This window comes from Manis pentadactyla, chromosome 4 (genome assembly GCF_030020395.1).
Source record: "Manis pentadactyla isolate mManPen7 chromosome 4, mManPen7.hap1, whole genome shotgun sequence".
Taxonomy (NCBI): Eukaryota; Metazoa; Chordata; class Mammalia; order Pholidota; family Manidae; genus Manis; species Manis pentadactyla.
Genome location: NC_080022.1, coordinates 171,746,463 through 171,763,182, shown reverse-complemented (window position 1 = coordinate 171,763,182; position 16,720 = coordinate 171,746,463). Strand labels below are relative to the sequence as shown.

The following is a 16,720-nucleotide window of genomic DNA, read 5'->3' as shown; positions in this document are numbered from 1 at the left end:
CATTATTTGTAGCACCCTTCTCTGACAGTAGGAAACCTCACTCTCATTAGCCTTAATATATTTGATGAATCGCCCCTGTACATAGCCAGTCTCCCATCTTGGCCACCACCCTTTCCCATTTTCCCCATCAAGTTTCCACACCCCATTCCAAGCCTGTCTACAGTGTGAATGTCCACTTCATCCACTCAGTTTCTGACACCCCATCCAAACTGGATCACTTTCTGCAGTGAGGCCCTCCTCATCAGCCCTCAGGAGGGAAGCCCCCTTCCTTTCAATCAGGCACTGCCACTGTGTCAGGTGACCCACCCCCAAATATGGACGCGCTCCTTGGCCTCTGACACCCCATGCCGGGCTACTTCCAGGTCTGAATGCTTTGGTCACCCCACCAGGACTCTGAATCCCCAAACTTGACTGCCGCCCTCCCTGCACAGGTTCTGCTCCCACATACAAGGCATTCTGTCTGCGGGAACTCCCTCCTCTCCCCACAGGACCCTGACACGCCACGCCGGGCTACCACGGCTCAGCAGGTGACATGGACACCTGCTTTATACCGTCCTCCCAACAGCTTTAAGAATGACTAGTTTGATCCAGGAAGGGGAAGGGATTACTGAAGAAATTCGTAATGAATAAAATAACTCGTGTTTCTACTGTGATTTATTAAAGTATTCAAAAATTCTAAGTGGTGTACCATCAATATATCAAACCAGAGTATGATTTTTGATCTGTCATTTACCAGAAAGCTGAACATCTCTATTTAGTCAAAGAACACTGAACTTAGCTAAAAACCATAGAGATTTACTAAATCTAGACTGTGGTAGCCTTCAGGGATTCAAAGGATATTTTCCATTTCAAATACTTGTTTAATTGAAGTATCATTGATATTCAATCTTACATTGGTTTCAAGTATACAACACAGTGGTTCCACAGTCACCCATATTAAATCCTCACCCCCACTACTGCAGTTACTGTCAACATAGGAAAATGTTACAGAAGCAGTGCTTATATTTTCCATGCTATTCTACTATCCCGGTGACCAGCTTATGACTGAAAATTTTTGTGCCCTTTTATTGCCCTCACCCTCAACTACTCACCCCAATCCCTCCCCCACAGTAACCACCAGTCACTACTCAGTGTCTATAAGTCTACTGCGATTGTGTTCCTTTTGTTTTGTGTTTAGATTCCACAAATAAGTGAAATCATATGGCATTTTGTCTCTGCCTGGCTTATTTCACTTAGCATAATACCCTCTAGGTTGATCCATGTTGTTGCAAATGGCAGCATTTCTTTTCTTCTTATGGCTGAATAATATTCCATTGTGTATATGTACCACCTCTTCTTTATCCACTTATCTACTGATGGACAGTTAGGCTGTTTCCATAACTTGGCTACTGTAATGCAACAATAAACAGAGGGGTGCATCCATCTTTTTGAATCAGGGATTTTGTTTTCTTCAGGTAAATTCCTAGAATTGGAATTACTGGGTCATATGGCATTTCTATTTTTAGTGTTTTTAGTAACCTACGCACTGCTTTCCACAGTGGCTGCTCCAATTTACATTCCCACCAAGAGGGTAGAAGGGTTCCCCTTTCTCCACATTCTTGCCAACACTTGTTTTTTCTTTTCTCTTGGACAGAGGCCATTCTAACTGGTCTGAGGTGATATACTATTATCGTTTTAAGTTACATTTCCCTGATGATTAGTGATGTGGAGCATCTTTTCATGTGCCTGTTGGCCATCTGCATTTCTACTTTGGAAAAATGTCTGTTCTGGTCTTCTGCCCATTTTTTAGTCGGGTTTTTTTTTTTTTTTGGTGTTTAGTAGTATGAGTCCTTTATATATTTTGGATGTTAACCCTTAATAGGACAAATCATTTACAAGTATACTCTCCCATACTGTAGGTTACATTTTTGTTCTGTTGATGGTGTCCTTTGCTGTACAGAACCATTTTGGTTTGGTATATACTCCCACTTGGTCATTTGTTATTTTGCTTCCATTTCCTGAGCAGTTGTGTACAGGAAAAAACCGCTCATACTTATGTTTGAGAGATTTTTGCCTATGTTTTCTTCTAAGAGTTTTATGGTTTCATGTCTTACATCTAGATCTTTGATCCATTTTGAGTTTACTTTTGTGTGTAGAGAGTTATAGACAGTAATCTAGCTTCTTTCTCTTGCATGCAGCTGTCCAGTTTTGCCAACATCAGTTGTTGAAGAGTCTGTCCTATCACCATTGTATAGTTATGGCCTAAGAATGCAGCACTCCGGTTTGAAAAAGACAGATGCACCCCTATGTTTATCACTGCACTATTTACAATAGCCAAGATATGGAAGCAACCTAAATGTCCATCAGTAGATGAATGGATAAAGAAGATGTGGTACCTATACACAATGGAATATTCTCAGCCATAAGGAGAAAACAGATCCTACCATTTGCAACAACATGGATGGAGCTAGAGGGTATTATGCTCAGTGAAATAAGCCAGGCAGAGAAAGACAAGGACCAAATGATTTCACGCATATGTGGAGTATAAGAACAAAGGAAAACTGAAGGAGCAAAACAGCAGCAGAATCACAGAACCCAAGAATGGACTAACAGTTACCAAAGGGAAAGGGCCTGGGGAGGATGGGTGGGAAGGGAGGGATGAGGGCGGGGAAAGGGCGGGGAAAAAGAAAGAGGGCATTACGATTATCATGTAGAGTGTGGGGTGGGCACGGGGAGGGCTGTGCAACACAGAGCAGACAAGTAGTGATTTTACAGCGTCTTACTACTGTGATGGACAGTGACTGTGAAGGGGTATGTGGGGGGGACTTGGTGAAGGGGGGAGCCCAGTAAACATAATGTTCTTCATGTAATTGTAGACTAATGATATAAAAAAAAAAGTCAAACTGTACAATAAGGTATGCAGCCTGATAATCTAATCCTCATACCTAACACGAAGTATTAAGTAACCTAAGTAGCGGTAAGTAATTCATGAATGCTTTAGAGACTCATAGATGGTAAATTTATAACCATAGACATATTCTAGGTGTTTAACAAATACTCATTAAATGTTAGACACAGATAGCTCAAAATTAATACCACAGTAGAAACTATTTTAGACCTAATTTAATACAGCAAATATAATATACCTAAACTAACATATATATATATACAAATTGCCAAATAACCAAAATGACAACCTTGATATATTTATTGCTCCCCTTAAACACTGACATAAAAATAAAAATCTGTAATTTGGTACAGAAATTGAGATGAAACATTGATCAAAACTTACTACACAGTAATAAAGAGCAATGCTTACCTAGTTCAATGCATGTTATTCCAAGAGACCATACATCGACTTTGTTATCATATTGTTGTTCATTCCTGCCTAAAATTATTTCTGGGGCCATCCTAAAACATAAAATGTTACTTAAAGTTAAAAAAGAAAAGAAAAGTATACTGTTCTTTAAAAACGTAATGACCATCCACATGGAGAATCCCTGTGTGAATTCCAGATGATATATCCGGACATAAGAATTCTTATAATGGGAAATAAAGGCATTACAGGTTGTGAGGTAAATATTTACCATTGCGCACACAGTGTTAGACTTATTCTCACCATTTGTCATGATCACGTACCAGCATCCTGGAGGAAAGACTCCCCAGGGTAGGGCTGCATTCTGCGTCAATTCAAGTTTGCAGATTGTAATATTGTATAGCCTTTATGCCAGCAGTTCTCAAACATTTTGGTTTCAGCCTCTTATTACAAAAGTCTAAATTTTGCTCGAAAGAGGGCATTTTATCACTGGCACTTGTTTTCTTGAAGTAAACAAACTCACTACATTTAGCTGAGAAAATATCTGCCACAATAAGCAACAATGAATACTCCTTTTTTGCAAATAGGAGTAGTGTTCTGTGATAAAAGTGGCTAGGACAGCCACTCATAACTAAATGAACCATACAATTATTAACTTTGGAGGCGTCTTGGTTATAAAATGAAACGCTAATTCGCATCTTCAGCTAGACTCTAATGTTCTCACTGGTGCTTCACCTTATCCTTCCTTTGTACTTGTTAAGCACAGACAAACATTTAGAACAGTTTCTGACTGCTTAATAAGGTTGTCACCAGGCGTATGTGTGTTCCTGTGTGTAAAAATATGTAAATATGTACATAGTGCTGTGTTCCTAACATACCATATACAAATTAATACATATGTAACTTTCAATTGCCGATAATAGAGGGCTTCTAATGTGTTAAGATGTTGAAGTAAGCTTGGGGAGTCACTAAGTTCAACAAAGTTAAAAAAGTAGTTTTGTTTTTAATGCACAACTTTCTAGCTCCTTTCTAGTTTCTAATATTGATCACTGATTTGTAAAGAAGGGGCCGATTAAGAAGCATTATTTGTCCACAGAACCCTTTTTTATACAGGGGAAGAGGATTCTATCTAAACTAGGGTTCTACATAAGAAATTTTTGGTCATACATTACAGTAGTCTTCAAACTTTTTATTTCCTTACTTCCAATGAATTTATTAAAAAAATGTATCCACTTCTACATTTTTGAGTTGGTATCTAAATTTTATAAACTTAATAGTTGCAAAGGATATAATGCACACATATGTATATACATTATTTTGTATATGTGCTTTACAGATATTTACAACTTGGAGCTGAGGACCTCACTCATTCAATTCATTAAAAACACTGCTGTATAATAACCTAATTAGCAAACCCAGTCTGCACGGTCATATCAACCATTCAAATCAGAATTATTTTCTGTCAGGAAATGCCAAACTTCATTTTTCATTGTAAATAACATGTTAGTGTGTCCTCACGACAATTGTCCCAGTTATAAATGAGATCATTTGTGATTCACTAGAAAAGAAGATGGGAGAAAAGATAATTGGGGAAAGGAAAGAGCAAGGAGCAAAAGGAACTGAGGAGAGATGACTGTGAAGGCAGAAGGCCCTTTGCCAAAACTTGGTGTCCTAGCTCTTCAATATTTCTGATGCTATATATATTCTAGATGTTACGTGTTCTCAAATTGTCCCTCTGGTGATGGTTTGAGGCTTTTAATTCTCAGAACAATGCATCACTCTACTATTCAGGATGGGTGAGAAGCCTTTCTTTAACAACTGGGAGTTGGGAGATTTGAAAGGTAGGTGGAAAAGAAGATGCAGTAGACCTAAGACACTTCTCAACATGTACTGAGAGAGGACATCTATGGAAGTTGAAGATGTGGAAAATTATTCCCTTCGGACTTGCTGAGATTAATATGGAATTATTTATGAATAAAATTAGATGATGTCTAGAAGTTGCTTCAAATAACTGGAGGTGGGAGGGAGGGCAAGAAGATCAAGTACACGGGGCAGCCAGGCCCTGGGGTAGTGCTGTTAGGCTGACCTGACCGCTGTGTGAGCCTTCGTTATATTTTTGTCTATTTCCCTGTATACTTGAAATTCTCCACAATGAAAAATGAAAACAAAAAGTTCCTCATCAGCTACCAGTCTTCAGGTACTCTTATTCAGAAGGTACTGACACACAGTAAGTATAAACCTAAAGAAAATTTCCACTTAGCATTTCTATCTTCACCCTTCTTAAAGAATTAAATTTTTTCACTCCTACCCCCAATACATGATGTAGATGATAACAGGAAAGAACCGTAGGGGGGACAAATGATACAATAGGAGATACAAGGGCAGCACTCCAAATCTGTATCTGAAACTACAGTGCTTAGAGTCATATCTAAAGCAGCACTGTATTTCCAAGAGAAACATAAAGCACCTGATGAAAGTACAACCACACACTGCCTATTTCAATTATGACGATCAATACCAGATAGGACTATGCTTACCAATGCGGAGTTCCCACAAAAGACTTGGCAGAAGAGGCCATGGAAGCAAATCCAAAGTCAGCAAGTTTCGCCTGGCCTTCTGGTGTCAGAAGGATATTTCCTCCTTTGATGTCTCTGGGTTTAAGGAACACAGAAAATTATTTGTCTTTCCTTTCTAAGATTATACTGAAAATGACAAAGATCATATAAAAATTTATAAAATAGGGAAGGAAAAATCAGAATAATTAAGGCCTTGGGAAATCTCTCAGTTGGGATCATGAGAATTAAGATCCAAACTAAGAAATGAGATACACAGAATTCCTATAAGTATATAGTAACAAGTTTCTAAAAGAGAAGATAAAATAGCAGTAGAAACAGAAGAAAAAAATTAGGTAATTAATAGCACATACTCAATATTTGAGTGCCTGTTTATTGGTACAAATAATGGTTTAAAAAATTTAGCTGAACATTCTTATATGACTTTAAGATTTCTGAGTATACCCTTAACAATAAAATGGGAAAAAAAGAACCTGATGCCCCAAATTTGCTTTTTTAAAATTACTCATATCATTCCAAATTTTAGCATAGTTCTCCTACCTAAATATGAAATGAAAACTGAAACACATGGGTAAGGTAATATCAATGATCCCAAATTTACTTTTAAGCTCTTTTCTAAATCAGCAACGTACATGTGAACTAAGAAAATTACAATGGGATTGTATGCCCAATGGGCACCATAACATTCAAAAAGAAAGAAATTTCTAAGCACTTGTCAATTCATACTATACAGAATTATAATGGATGTAATATTAGGTCAATCCATTTTCTTCCATTTGTTTTTTTAAAAAATGGAAGGTTCTTTGAAGTTGAGAAGACCTTAGGTTCTGCTTCCAACTCTTTCATTCTCTTATTTACTATGCATGTGGATTTTTCTCTTGGACCTTACTATCCTCATCTAAAAAACTGATACCCACTAATTTGCAATGACTCTACTATATAAGTTTACTTTGTATTGTCTGGTTCACATAGATAATTTAAAAAATGCTAGCTTCCTTCTAAAAACAGGCAAAACCAATGCCAAGGCTAAAAATGTAGTTTATGATGGTTTAATCTTTAAATTACTATCCATTATCAAGGATTATCTCAAAAGCATAGAATGCTAGTAGCTTTTACTTGTCTCTGTCATGGAATCAATGGAACAAATCCGGCGTTAGGAGTCACCAGGAGGACAAAAGATCTAGGTTAGTTCTAGTCTAATCTATCTTGCTTCACAAGCTTTGAGAAGTGAGTCACAAATTGGGGCATCAGTTTCTTCATCTGTAAAATGAAACAAGTAAGAATACATAATCCCTATCGTCTTTTCCACTTCACAAATTAAACTTTTCTATAATTAAATTTCTATCACAAATCTATAAAGTGCACATACTTCGGAAAGCGCAGCAGCATGTGTAGAAAAAGATAAAAATTATTCTCAACCAAGAGATCAAATAAATTAGTATATTCATTTTAAGACATGGATAACCTAAAAAAAATATGAGTTTGTAAAACTCCAGAATATTTTATTTAGCTAAAACCAACAAAGTTTTCAGGATTAATAAATTCTAGGTCTGATAAATTTGCTTGTTAATATATGGTAATTTTTAAAGTACTTACCTATGGATCATGGCACGGGAATGTAAGTAGGCTAATCCCTGAAGAGCACCATGTATAATTACTGCTATTTCCATTTCTTGTAATGGCTTTTGGTAAACTTGAAATAAGATTTTATTTGAAAATAATTATTCTATAGAACATTTCTATTTTAAAATATGTATACACATATCTAATATATGGGCAAATTAAAAAAAAACTAACATTTAGCAAGAAGGAATTTTTTGCTTTCCAAGATCATAAAACAAAGCAATTGAACGTAATAAGTGTGCAGTTGTGCCTAGTTATTAGAGTTCACAGCCAATTTTCCTCTAAGTTAACATTTAACAATTATTTCATGATTATAAAAACAATGAAAGAGAAGCTTTCCCTTTTTACAGAAGGAACAAACCAAGTTTAATGATAAAAAATGCAGAAAAATGCCTGTTAAATCACAATGAAAGAAAACTCATCTGTTATGCTAAAACGTAGTATTTAATGAGGACAGTGCATACCATGCTGAGACTCTAGAAAGCACAAAGGTTTTTACTCTTCCTGGAAAGTTTTAACATTATTTTAAAAATCTCTTAGTGAATGAATTCTCATTTTATTATACTAATACTTTTCTTAATAAATAAAGGACACTTACCTTTCAGCAAATCTGAAGCAGATCCTAAACAATATTCCATTACAAGCTACATACAGGGGAAAAAATGATAAAAACATTAAAATACACTATTAAAATAAAAAGATTTGATATAAGATAAAATAAATTCACCAAGGAGATCAGGAAGATAGTTTGAAGTGAAACCAACTCTAGTTATCAATTACCTTTAAATATAAGTATACATTTTGAAACTTGTTAAATGCATACATGAAGTTAAGCCAATGCTACATTAATCTTTTATAATGCCGACCTATAACTGCTTGTAGAAGATGTGTGTTTCATATAATTACTAACTAAAGCTATGAAGGAATATACATATTCCATTCATATTAACCTATAGTAGCAATACTGGTATTGTAAGGAAGCAGAAAATCGTCCTCTGGTACTATATATACAAAGTTTAGGTTACAGTTTAAATCTTTCATATAAAGCAAACACAGAGCACCTCGTATGTGCCAGGTATTTTATATATATTTACTAATTTAATCCTCATACCCACCTTTGGTACCATCACCATCAAATTAAACCAAACATTACAAATCTAAATAAATCTAAGTTCTGTATACTAAAATGATAATCAGCTGTAGCTTATTAAAAATAAAAGGTCATTCCTGTTTAAAGAAAATTTAGCCTTTCTCTGAAAAGACAGAATTACTATGCCTACACCGTTGTAAGATTACTACCTTATGTTAGTTTCAACAATAGGGCAAAATTAATTTCCATTTTCTGCAATAAAATGTCCCAATTTTCTACCTTTAGTATTATTCAGCCAAAGAACCACAATCAGTTCAGATTTCACCAGGATTCACCACCAATATTCCAACCAAGGTCCTTGTGGTTAAATAGCTTACAATACATTTATGTCAAAAATATATGCTGATTTTCATCCTTTGATAGGATTGTTCTCAACAAATGTTTGATGAAGCATTTGAAGAATGATACCGCTAACATACATCAGAACATGTTCCCGTGCACGTAACGGTCAGCTGAATCTCTGGAGTCAACTGGCGAAAGTTCTATTATCTCTTACTGCCTGAGAGTTTCAGGAAAAGCTGCTCCTTTCTCAGTATGAACTAACATTTCAAGGTGTTTGTGCGTGGCTTTACACAACTATTTTGAGACATTTTTGAATTAATCATAAGCTAAACCTACTAAAATTACAGCAAGGGGAGAGCAGATATCTACCCATGCTCTGTGCTCACGTAAATAGCAGCCTTTGTATTCTACAATGTTGGGATGTTTTAATGTTCGGAGAAGCCTGACTTCCTTAATAATACCCTGCCATCTCTGTGGGGAGAAAAGAAAGAATAAAGGAAAGAATTAGGAACAGTTGCCTTTCCTTAGAAAACTATATAAGTACAAAAGTAATTATTAGATTAAAAAGTTAACAGGACCATACACCTTTGCTTCATCTGTAATATTTAAATGTCAAACTAATATATTTTAAAGAAATTACATTCATATAGTTTACAACTCAATAACATAAAATTCATTCCAGGTAGTACATATTGTTATTTTCATAAAATTTATTATCAGTGAGTCTTATAAAAATTTTACAACCACACACCAAGCCTGTTGAAAACTATATAGTATCTTTAGTGGTTTTTCTTCAAAATTTCAACCTCCCCCTTCTTTTTTGCAGCTTTATTGTTGTATAATTTACATACCTTAAAGTTCAGCTGTTGTGTTTTTGACTTATATTGTCTACCAAGTGTTAAGTTTTTTCTGCTGTTTAAACTCAAATCAAGTAATTACCTAAATTCCTAAGTGCACATATTCTAAAATGCTAGTGAACACTTCGGTTATAACAGAGGGAAGTTCGCAGAAAAACCAAGCAGCATCGAAACATTTTCCTACAGGATTTCACGAAGAGCCTTCCCATTGACGCCTACTAGAAAATAACCAGATAAACCTTCAGCAATAAAAGCTACTCTATGACAACTTCAGAAACTTAGGCCATGTCCTAAATATAGTTACTTGTCAGAAGCAATCAGGGAACTCTGAAAATACAGGTACTTGGGTCCATACCCAGAGACTCTAGAGGCTTAGGAGATGTGGGATGGGAACTTGGAATCTGTTTTTTGTTCTTGTTTCAGTTTTTCCAGGCTTTATCGCTGACTTGTATCATATTTCTAAAGGTAGGGGAACTAGAATACAGAACTTTAAAAAATGTTTTGCACTAGAATTTAAGATCCTATATCTCCTATGTTATTTCATAAGCCCTCAAGAAAATAGAGCAAGATATTCAGTGTAAAATGTGTAAGCTGTAAGATGCTAACTTCAGAAAGTGTTTTATGGGCTTTACATTTCAAAATTGAGTGCTCTGGGAGACAAACTCTCAAAACAAAGCCAAGCTAAAACCTGTATTCTTCAATGAAAAAAAACTTCTAGGAAGGATACACTATTAGATGAGAGAAGATGATGCCCTAGGTTAAACTTTTTGTTCTAGGCATGACTAATTAAACAGACTCCAACACAAGTCTGCTATGAAAGCTGGTTTTAAAGTTATAATGTAGAATGGCAAATAAAATTAAACTTGTAAAAAGTGGAGGTTTTTTAGAAATTATTAAGAGTTTTTTTAGGTATCGACATAATGAAACAGTGATCAATCACAACAGTGTTATCATACCCATAAGTATGATTATCACAAAAAAAAAATTTACCACAAAACAGAGATTACAGAAATGTAGAAAGCCAAAACCTTTAAAAATTAAAGACTGATCTAGCAATTCTACCTCTGGGCATACACCCTAAAGTTTAAAAGCAGGGACTCAAAGAAATACTTGTGTACCTATGTGCACAGCAGCATTATTCACAATAACCAAGGGGTAGAAGCAACTAAGTGTCCATTTACAGATGGTAGATGGACAAACTGTGGTGTTTTTACACACACACACACACACACACACACACACACACACACAGGAATATTATTCAGCTTTTAAAAAGAAAGGTAATTCTGAGACACTACAACATAGATGAACTTTCAGGACACTATATTAAGCGAAACAAGCCAGACACAAAAGGACAAATAGTGCATGATTTCAATTACATGAGATACCTAAAGTAGTCAAATTGGTAGAGACAGAAAGAGGAGAGGTGATCTCCAAGGGCTGCGGGGAGGAGGGAATGAGGTGTTATTGTCTGATGGGTGTAGAATATCACTTTTGCAAAATGAAAGAATTCTGGAGATGAATGGTGGCGATGGTTGCACAGCAGTGTGACTGTCCTTAACACCACTGAACTTACACTTAAAGTGGTTAAGATGGTAAATTTGTTTTGTGTACTTTACCACAATTAAAAATTAATAAATTTTTTAAAGAATTAAAGAAAGACAAAGAGAACAGACTTAGAAAGTAATTTTATAAACTTATGCAATTAAGGAAGAACTAATCAGAATACTGATGAACTAAAGTACATGCAATACAGTATCAGTAATTTTATTTTTCAGATTATTAGCCACTGCCTTATTTTTCAGACTAGATATATTGCTGCTGCTGATTATTTGCAACAGTCGTTAAATAATTTCTCAACCATTAAAAATTTATATCCAGTATACTGTCAAATGTGCCTTATTCTAGTTTACTTTCTCAGACATGATAATCCCTCTATTATAGAATAATCTGCTAAATAACAATTTAAAAAATTAGACTCGTGTCAGCAACACATATCTAAAAAAATTAAAAGGAAGGGACGCAGTTGGGAGGTTTCTGGGATGCCACGAATGTTGTTTATGGGTCTAGGTACAGGTTAAATGGGCACATTGAGTCTGCGGAAGAAAATTCACTGAGATAAACCTTAGTATTTGTATATTTTTCAACATTTTTTGAAAAAATTCCCACCTATCCCCAATTAAAAACAATATGGCTTTCTTTAACATGCCAATACAAAGATATATATTTCACCTACCTGCACAGCCTTCTTTCCACTGAAAGGTAATCTCTTGATAGCCACCGCGTCATTGGTGTGCACATCTCGTGCCTAAAAAAGACAGAAGACCACTGTAAAAATTAACATTTATAAACTACCATGTCCAAAAAGATACCAAAACTGCTTTTAAAGAACATTAAAAACATAAGTAAATAGATAGCAAAAAGCGTATCAAATTATCAAGGAACTGGTACTTTAGAAATAAAAATAATGCATGTTTATCATTGAATGAGCTAGTTGAGAGGAAAAATATAAAAATTTGAACAGAACTATAAACAAACAAAAAAAATGACTAGTACAAGTCTATGCTAGGCCTGTAAATGTCAAAATTTCAAGGAAATGGATAATTCTCTAGGAAAGAACTACTAAAATTGATCTAGAGAAGAAAATCTGAGTAAGACAGTGGTGGAAGATTGAAAAGAATACTAATCATCTTTAAAATAGTTGTGAGTGGAGCAGTTTCACCAGGGGAACTTCCCAGGATAAAAGGGGAGGAAGAGGAAAGCTATCCCATTAATTACATGGAGGCAGTCTAATCCAAAACTAAACCCTCACAAGCAGCACAAAATAGAAAGTTAGGTACCAATCTGACTTACAAATGTAGACAAGGGAACTCTAAATTTAAAACCAAATATTACAGGGCATTAAAAGAATATTTCATTTGGATAAAATTTATTACCACAGAAATGCAAAATTTTGATACAGGAAAACATTTCATAATTTGCCATATTTTTTAACAAATCAAAGGGGAAAAATATATACTTATACATATAAATGCTGAAAATGCAGAAAGAGCCCAACTCTAAATGTATTTAATGCAGGGAAGACCAAATTCTTAGAAAACCCACATGGGAAAGGTAATTCCTCAACATGATAAATCATGCCTATTGTAAACAACTATTAACTAGAATTAAGACAAGACAGCTAAAATGCTATCACCATTACAATTTACCACTGCTGTGGAATTTTGATAAAAAAATAACAGCATAACAGAAACATGAAAGTTAACTCTTTAGAAAGTAAGAGCCAAATTCTCATTATGTGTTTAAAAAAAAAGATGATATATAAAGAAGGCACAAGAGGATAGCTGCAAAACATTTCAAATGAGTTCAGTAAGAAGGGTTAATCGTCTCTAGACATCTGTGGAAGAATTCACTGTATTTAAGGTACCCATTAAAATGAAAAAACTAAATCTGTAACACTACCAAAATATTAAACATCTATACAAACTTGTTGCTGAGAAAAAAAAAGCAATCTTAATAGGAAGAAATAATGAATGAATAATAATGAAATGTGTGTGATCCATTCATTTACTTAAGTCAGTGTTTTCCAATATTTGATTCAATAACAATGTAAGTCATAAAACTGCTAAAGTAGTATAAACAACATGGAAATTAAAGCCGAATATCTTTCCCATTTTTTCAATAATCTAAGAAGCTCAATAAACAAAATGATCTCTTTTTTATATACACCTAATGCAAGTGACTCTAAAAGTGACTATTGCCTACGTCTTTTTGTACTACTGATTTTTACTCTGCCAGGACTGGATATTAAATAAATGCTGGTCACTGACAAAAATGCCTTTAACACTTACAAAAAACACTGCTCCAAAGCCTCCTTGGGAAACTTTTTTGAGATCTGTGAAGCGCTTCTCTGGATCTTCTTTGGAGAAGAGTTCTGCAATCTCAGGGTCCTTCAGGCTCTGTGCTTGGATAGTTGATGACATCCTGCTGGGCAGTCAGCAGTCTGATTCTAATTTTATGCCGCTCTCCCAATCCTTGGTAAATCAGTATGAATGAAGCCACGTTGGCATAAGCAATTATAGAGAAATAAGAAAAGAAAAAAGGAAAAGCAAAAGTTGCTAAGAATAATTAGTAAATCATTTTCTGACTACATATATAAAATTATCTTAGACGTGGAATTTCACTGAAAAAGTGTTGCCTACTAGCGCAGGAGTCTTAAACCCAGCTCATCATCACAATCACCCGTGCTGCTTTAAAAAAAGATTCCCACTATACATAGTATGTAAGTACATACTGTATATACACTCCTAAAAATTAGATAAATCTTTATGTACTGGAAGGCTTTCTGTATCAGTACTTAAAGATTTATCTAACTCTGATGCAATAAGCTCATCAGCAAAAGAGATAATATAGTAGGAATACCAATAAAAACGTGCCCAACAACTCAGAATGTACCCATAACACGTTTCTAACAACAGGAAGATTCCCACCTATTAATGACCTTCAAATGCAAGAAAATAGATAATAGATTTAATTCAGTAAGATTTCTTTTCCTTTCAGATACCACATGGCAGTGTTTAATCAACTCTAACACAGACATTCCTAAGAAAAATGCAATGGAAGAAAATAATGAATTTAACATAGATAGATAACTGTTTCCTCCATAACATGATTCATATTAAAATATGGCCTTATCAAATCTGCTTCATTATGTAAGTAGATACACTACAGAATTCCCTGGTGATTCTGGTATCAGTTCCTTTATATCAGATTACCAAATTTCAAAAAAGGCAGCTATAAATGAGAGGCTTCAGAAACTGGTTCTAGAATGACACTGCCTAGATAGGAATCCTGACAACAATTATTTACCAACTATGAACTTGGGTAGCCTCATTTTCCAAATCTATAAAATGAAATAAATAACCTACCTCCCAGAGTATCTGTGAGGGTTAAATGAGTTAATAAATGCTAAGTGTATACTAGTACTCAGGACCAGTAAGCAGTACATTAAACGTTAGTTATCACGACCTCCTTAAATTGACCAATTAAAATTAAAAACTCCAAAAATTGATTTCATTAAACTCATAAGGGAAAATAAAGCTCTAGTCAGTTTTTTACATTCCCAAAGCATATTTTTAAAATTTTTGAATGTTTTTAATTTTATTCATTTCAAAAATTTTTTAAACGACAGAGTATTTTTTAAGCCTGTCTCATTTTTAGTGAAGTCAACTGAACCAATTATAATGCTTGTTATTAAATTTCTAACTACATAAAACACATTTACATATCTTTTGCACTTCCCTAAATTAATACTACATTGCAGCAAAAATTCAAATTACTAGTTTGTATTCCTTTTCTAACATTTTTGAGGCTGCACCATATTCTTCATTTTTACCAATCACTCTGCTCTGGAAGTTAGTTCCCTGGAACAATGCTTCAATTACAATTCTTCCAAGAATATGTGACCACCGGAAAGTCATTTAACTTGTCACTCCTAAAAGGAGCAGATAGAAGTAAATTCTATATGAAGTGTTCCTAGTCAATTTACACACCTGCGAAAAACAGCCTTCTAGGTACCTAAGACCTTATTTAAGAACTTTGAATTATCATATTATAGTACTTTTATTACAAGCATGACTTAATATAAAATTTTATAAAAATTTTGAAAAGAGACAAAAAAAACATTGCAAAAAATCAATACATCCTTAGAAACTTGTGGAACAGTATTAAATTATCTAAATTTCAGATTAAGGTGTTATATAAAGGAAAAGACAATTTTAATTTTTTAGAAAAAGAATTCTTACTAAAAGCAAAAAAGATCCCAGATTTGACAAAAACATAAACATAGAGATTCAAGATGCTCAGCAAACCCAAACAGAGCAAATTCAAAGACTTTAGACCTAATAAGGGCGAAATTTAAAATCAATAACAAACACTTAGGGCTGATAAGGCCTAAACATGTCATGATGCTAAAAAACAAAGATAAGCTCAAACTTGAATGATCACAGAATTCTGAAAAAATACAATGGAGGCACAGAAAGCTCAATAATATCTTTGAAGTTAGGAAAGAAAGGAAATGCCAACCCAGAAGAGAATCATTTATCTAAGCAAAAGCTTTGTGGAATGAATACAAAAATAATAGAGAGGGGGAGAGAGAGAGAGAGAGAGACAGAGAGAGAGAGAGAGAGACAGAGAGTTAGACGATGGAAAGCTAAGAGAATCTGACCTCCATTAAGGGAAATGTAAAATATTAAACAAAAGAAAGCTCAAGCATATATTACTACCACACAAAATACTCAGAGCTTCAGAGCTAGGAAAATTACATGGAGTAAAAAGGGACATTACATAATGTTATGATTTCATTCATCAAATTCTAAATGTATACTCACCTGATAAAAGAGCTTCAAATCACACAAAGCAAAAATTGACACAACTGAAAAGAGAAAAGTCTGTACCTGGAACACCACCACCATAGACGAATACTACCAACCAACAGGTCCTAATGACATTCAAGTATGTGGCCTGGCCACAGAATGTACAGTCTCCTCAAGTAGGCATTATGACATACACTGTGAGATCACATACTGGGTCATAAAACTAATCTTAACAAGTGAAAAAATCTCAGTTCATACAAAATGTTTTCTGGTAAGAGGGTAATAAACTTAAAATCAGTAACAAAACAGTTAAAAGAAAAACAGGACCTCAAGTGTGGAAACTAAATACACCTTGAGGTAACCCATGGGTCAATAAAGACATTTCAAGGGCAAAGAGAAAATAATATGAATTGTGTGAAAACAGAAATATAACATGAAATTTATAGGAGTTTTACACAGAAATTGAGGCACTAAATCATAGTAGAAAGAAAACGCCAAAGAATAATCTAAGCTCCCATCTTAAAAATCTAGAAAGAGAAAAGCAAATAAAACCAAAGCTAAATATA

General features: G+C 34.5%; 1 protein-coding gene across 1 annotated transcript in view; it reads right to left on the bottom strand.

Annotated features, from left to right (window-relative positions):
- LOC130683585 (serine/threonine-protein kinase TAO1-like) overlaps positions 1 to 16,720 on the bottom strand; it is a 112,189-nt gene that overhangs the window by 37,935 nt on the left and 57,534 nt on the right. The window contains exons 3-9 of the mRNA XM_057501529.1: positions 13,632 to 13,814; positions 12,017 to 12,088; positions 9,293 to 9,394; positions 8,090 to 8,135; positions 7,465 to 7,561; positions 5,833 to 5,946; positions 3,299 to 3,390 (exon numbers count right to left, since the gene is read on the bottom strand). Coding sequence (XP_057357512.1) covers positions 3,299 to 3,390; positions 5,833 to 5,946; positions 7,465 to 7,561; positions 8,090 to 8,135; positions 9,293 to 9,394; positions 12,017 to 12,088; positions 13,632 to 13,763 — 655 coding nt within the window. The 5' untranslated portion in view covers positions 13,764 to 13,814. The remainder of the gene's footprint in view (positions 1 to 3,298; positions 3,391 to 5,832; positions 5,947 to 7,464; positions 7,562 to 8,089; positions 8,136 to 9,292; positions 9,395 to 12,016; positions 12,089 to 13,631; positions 13,815 to 16,720) is intronic.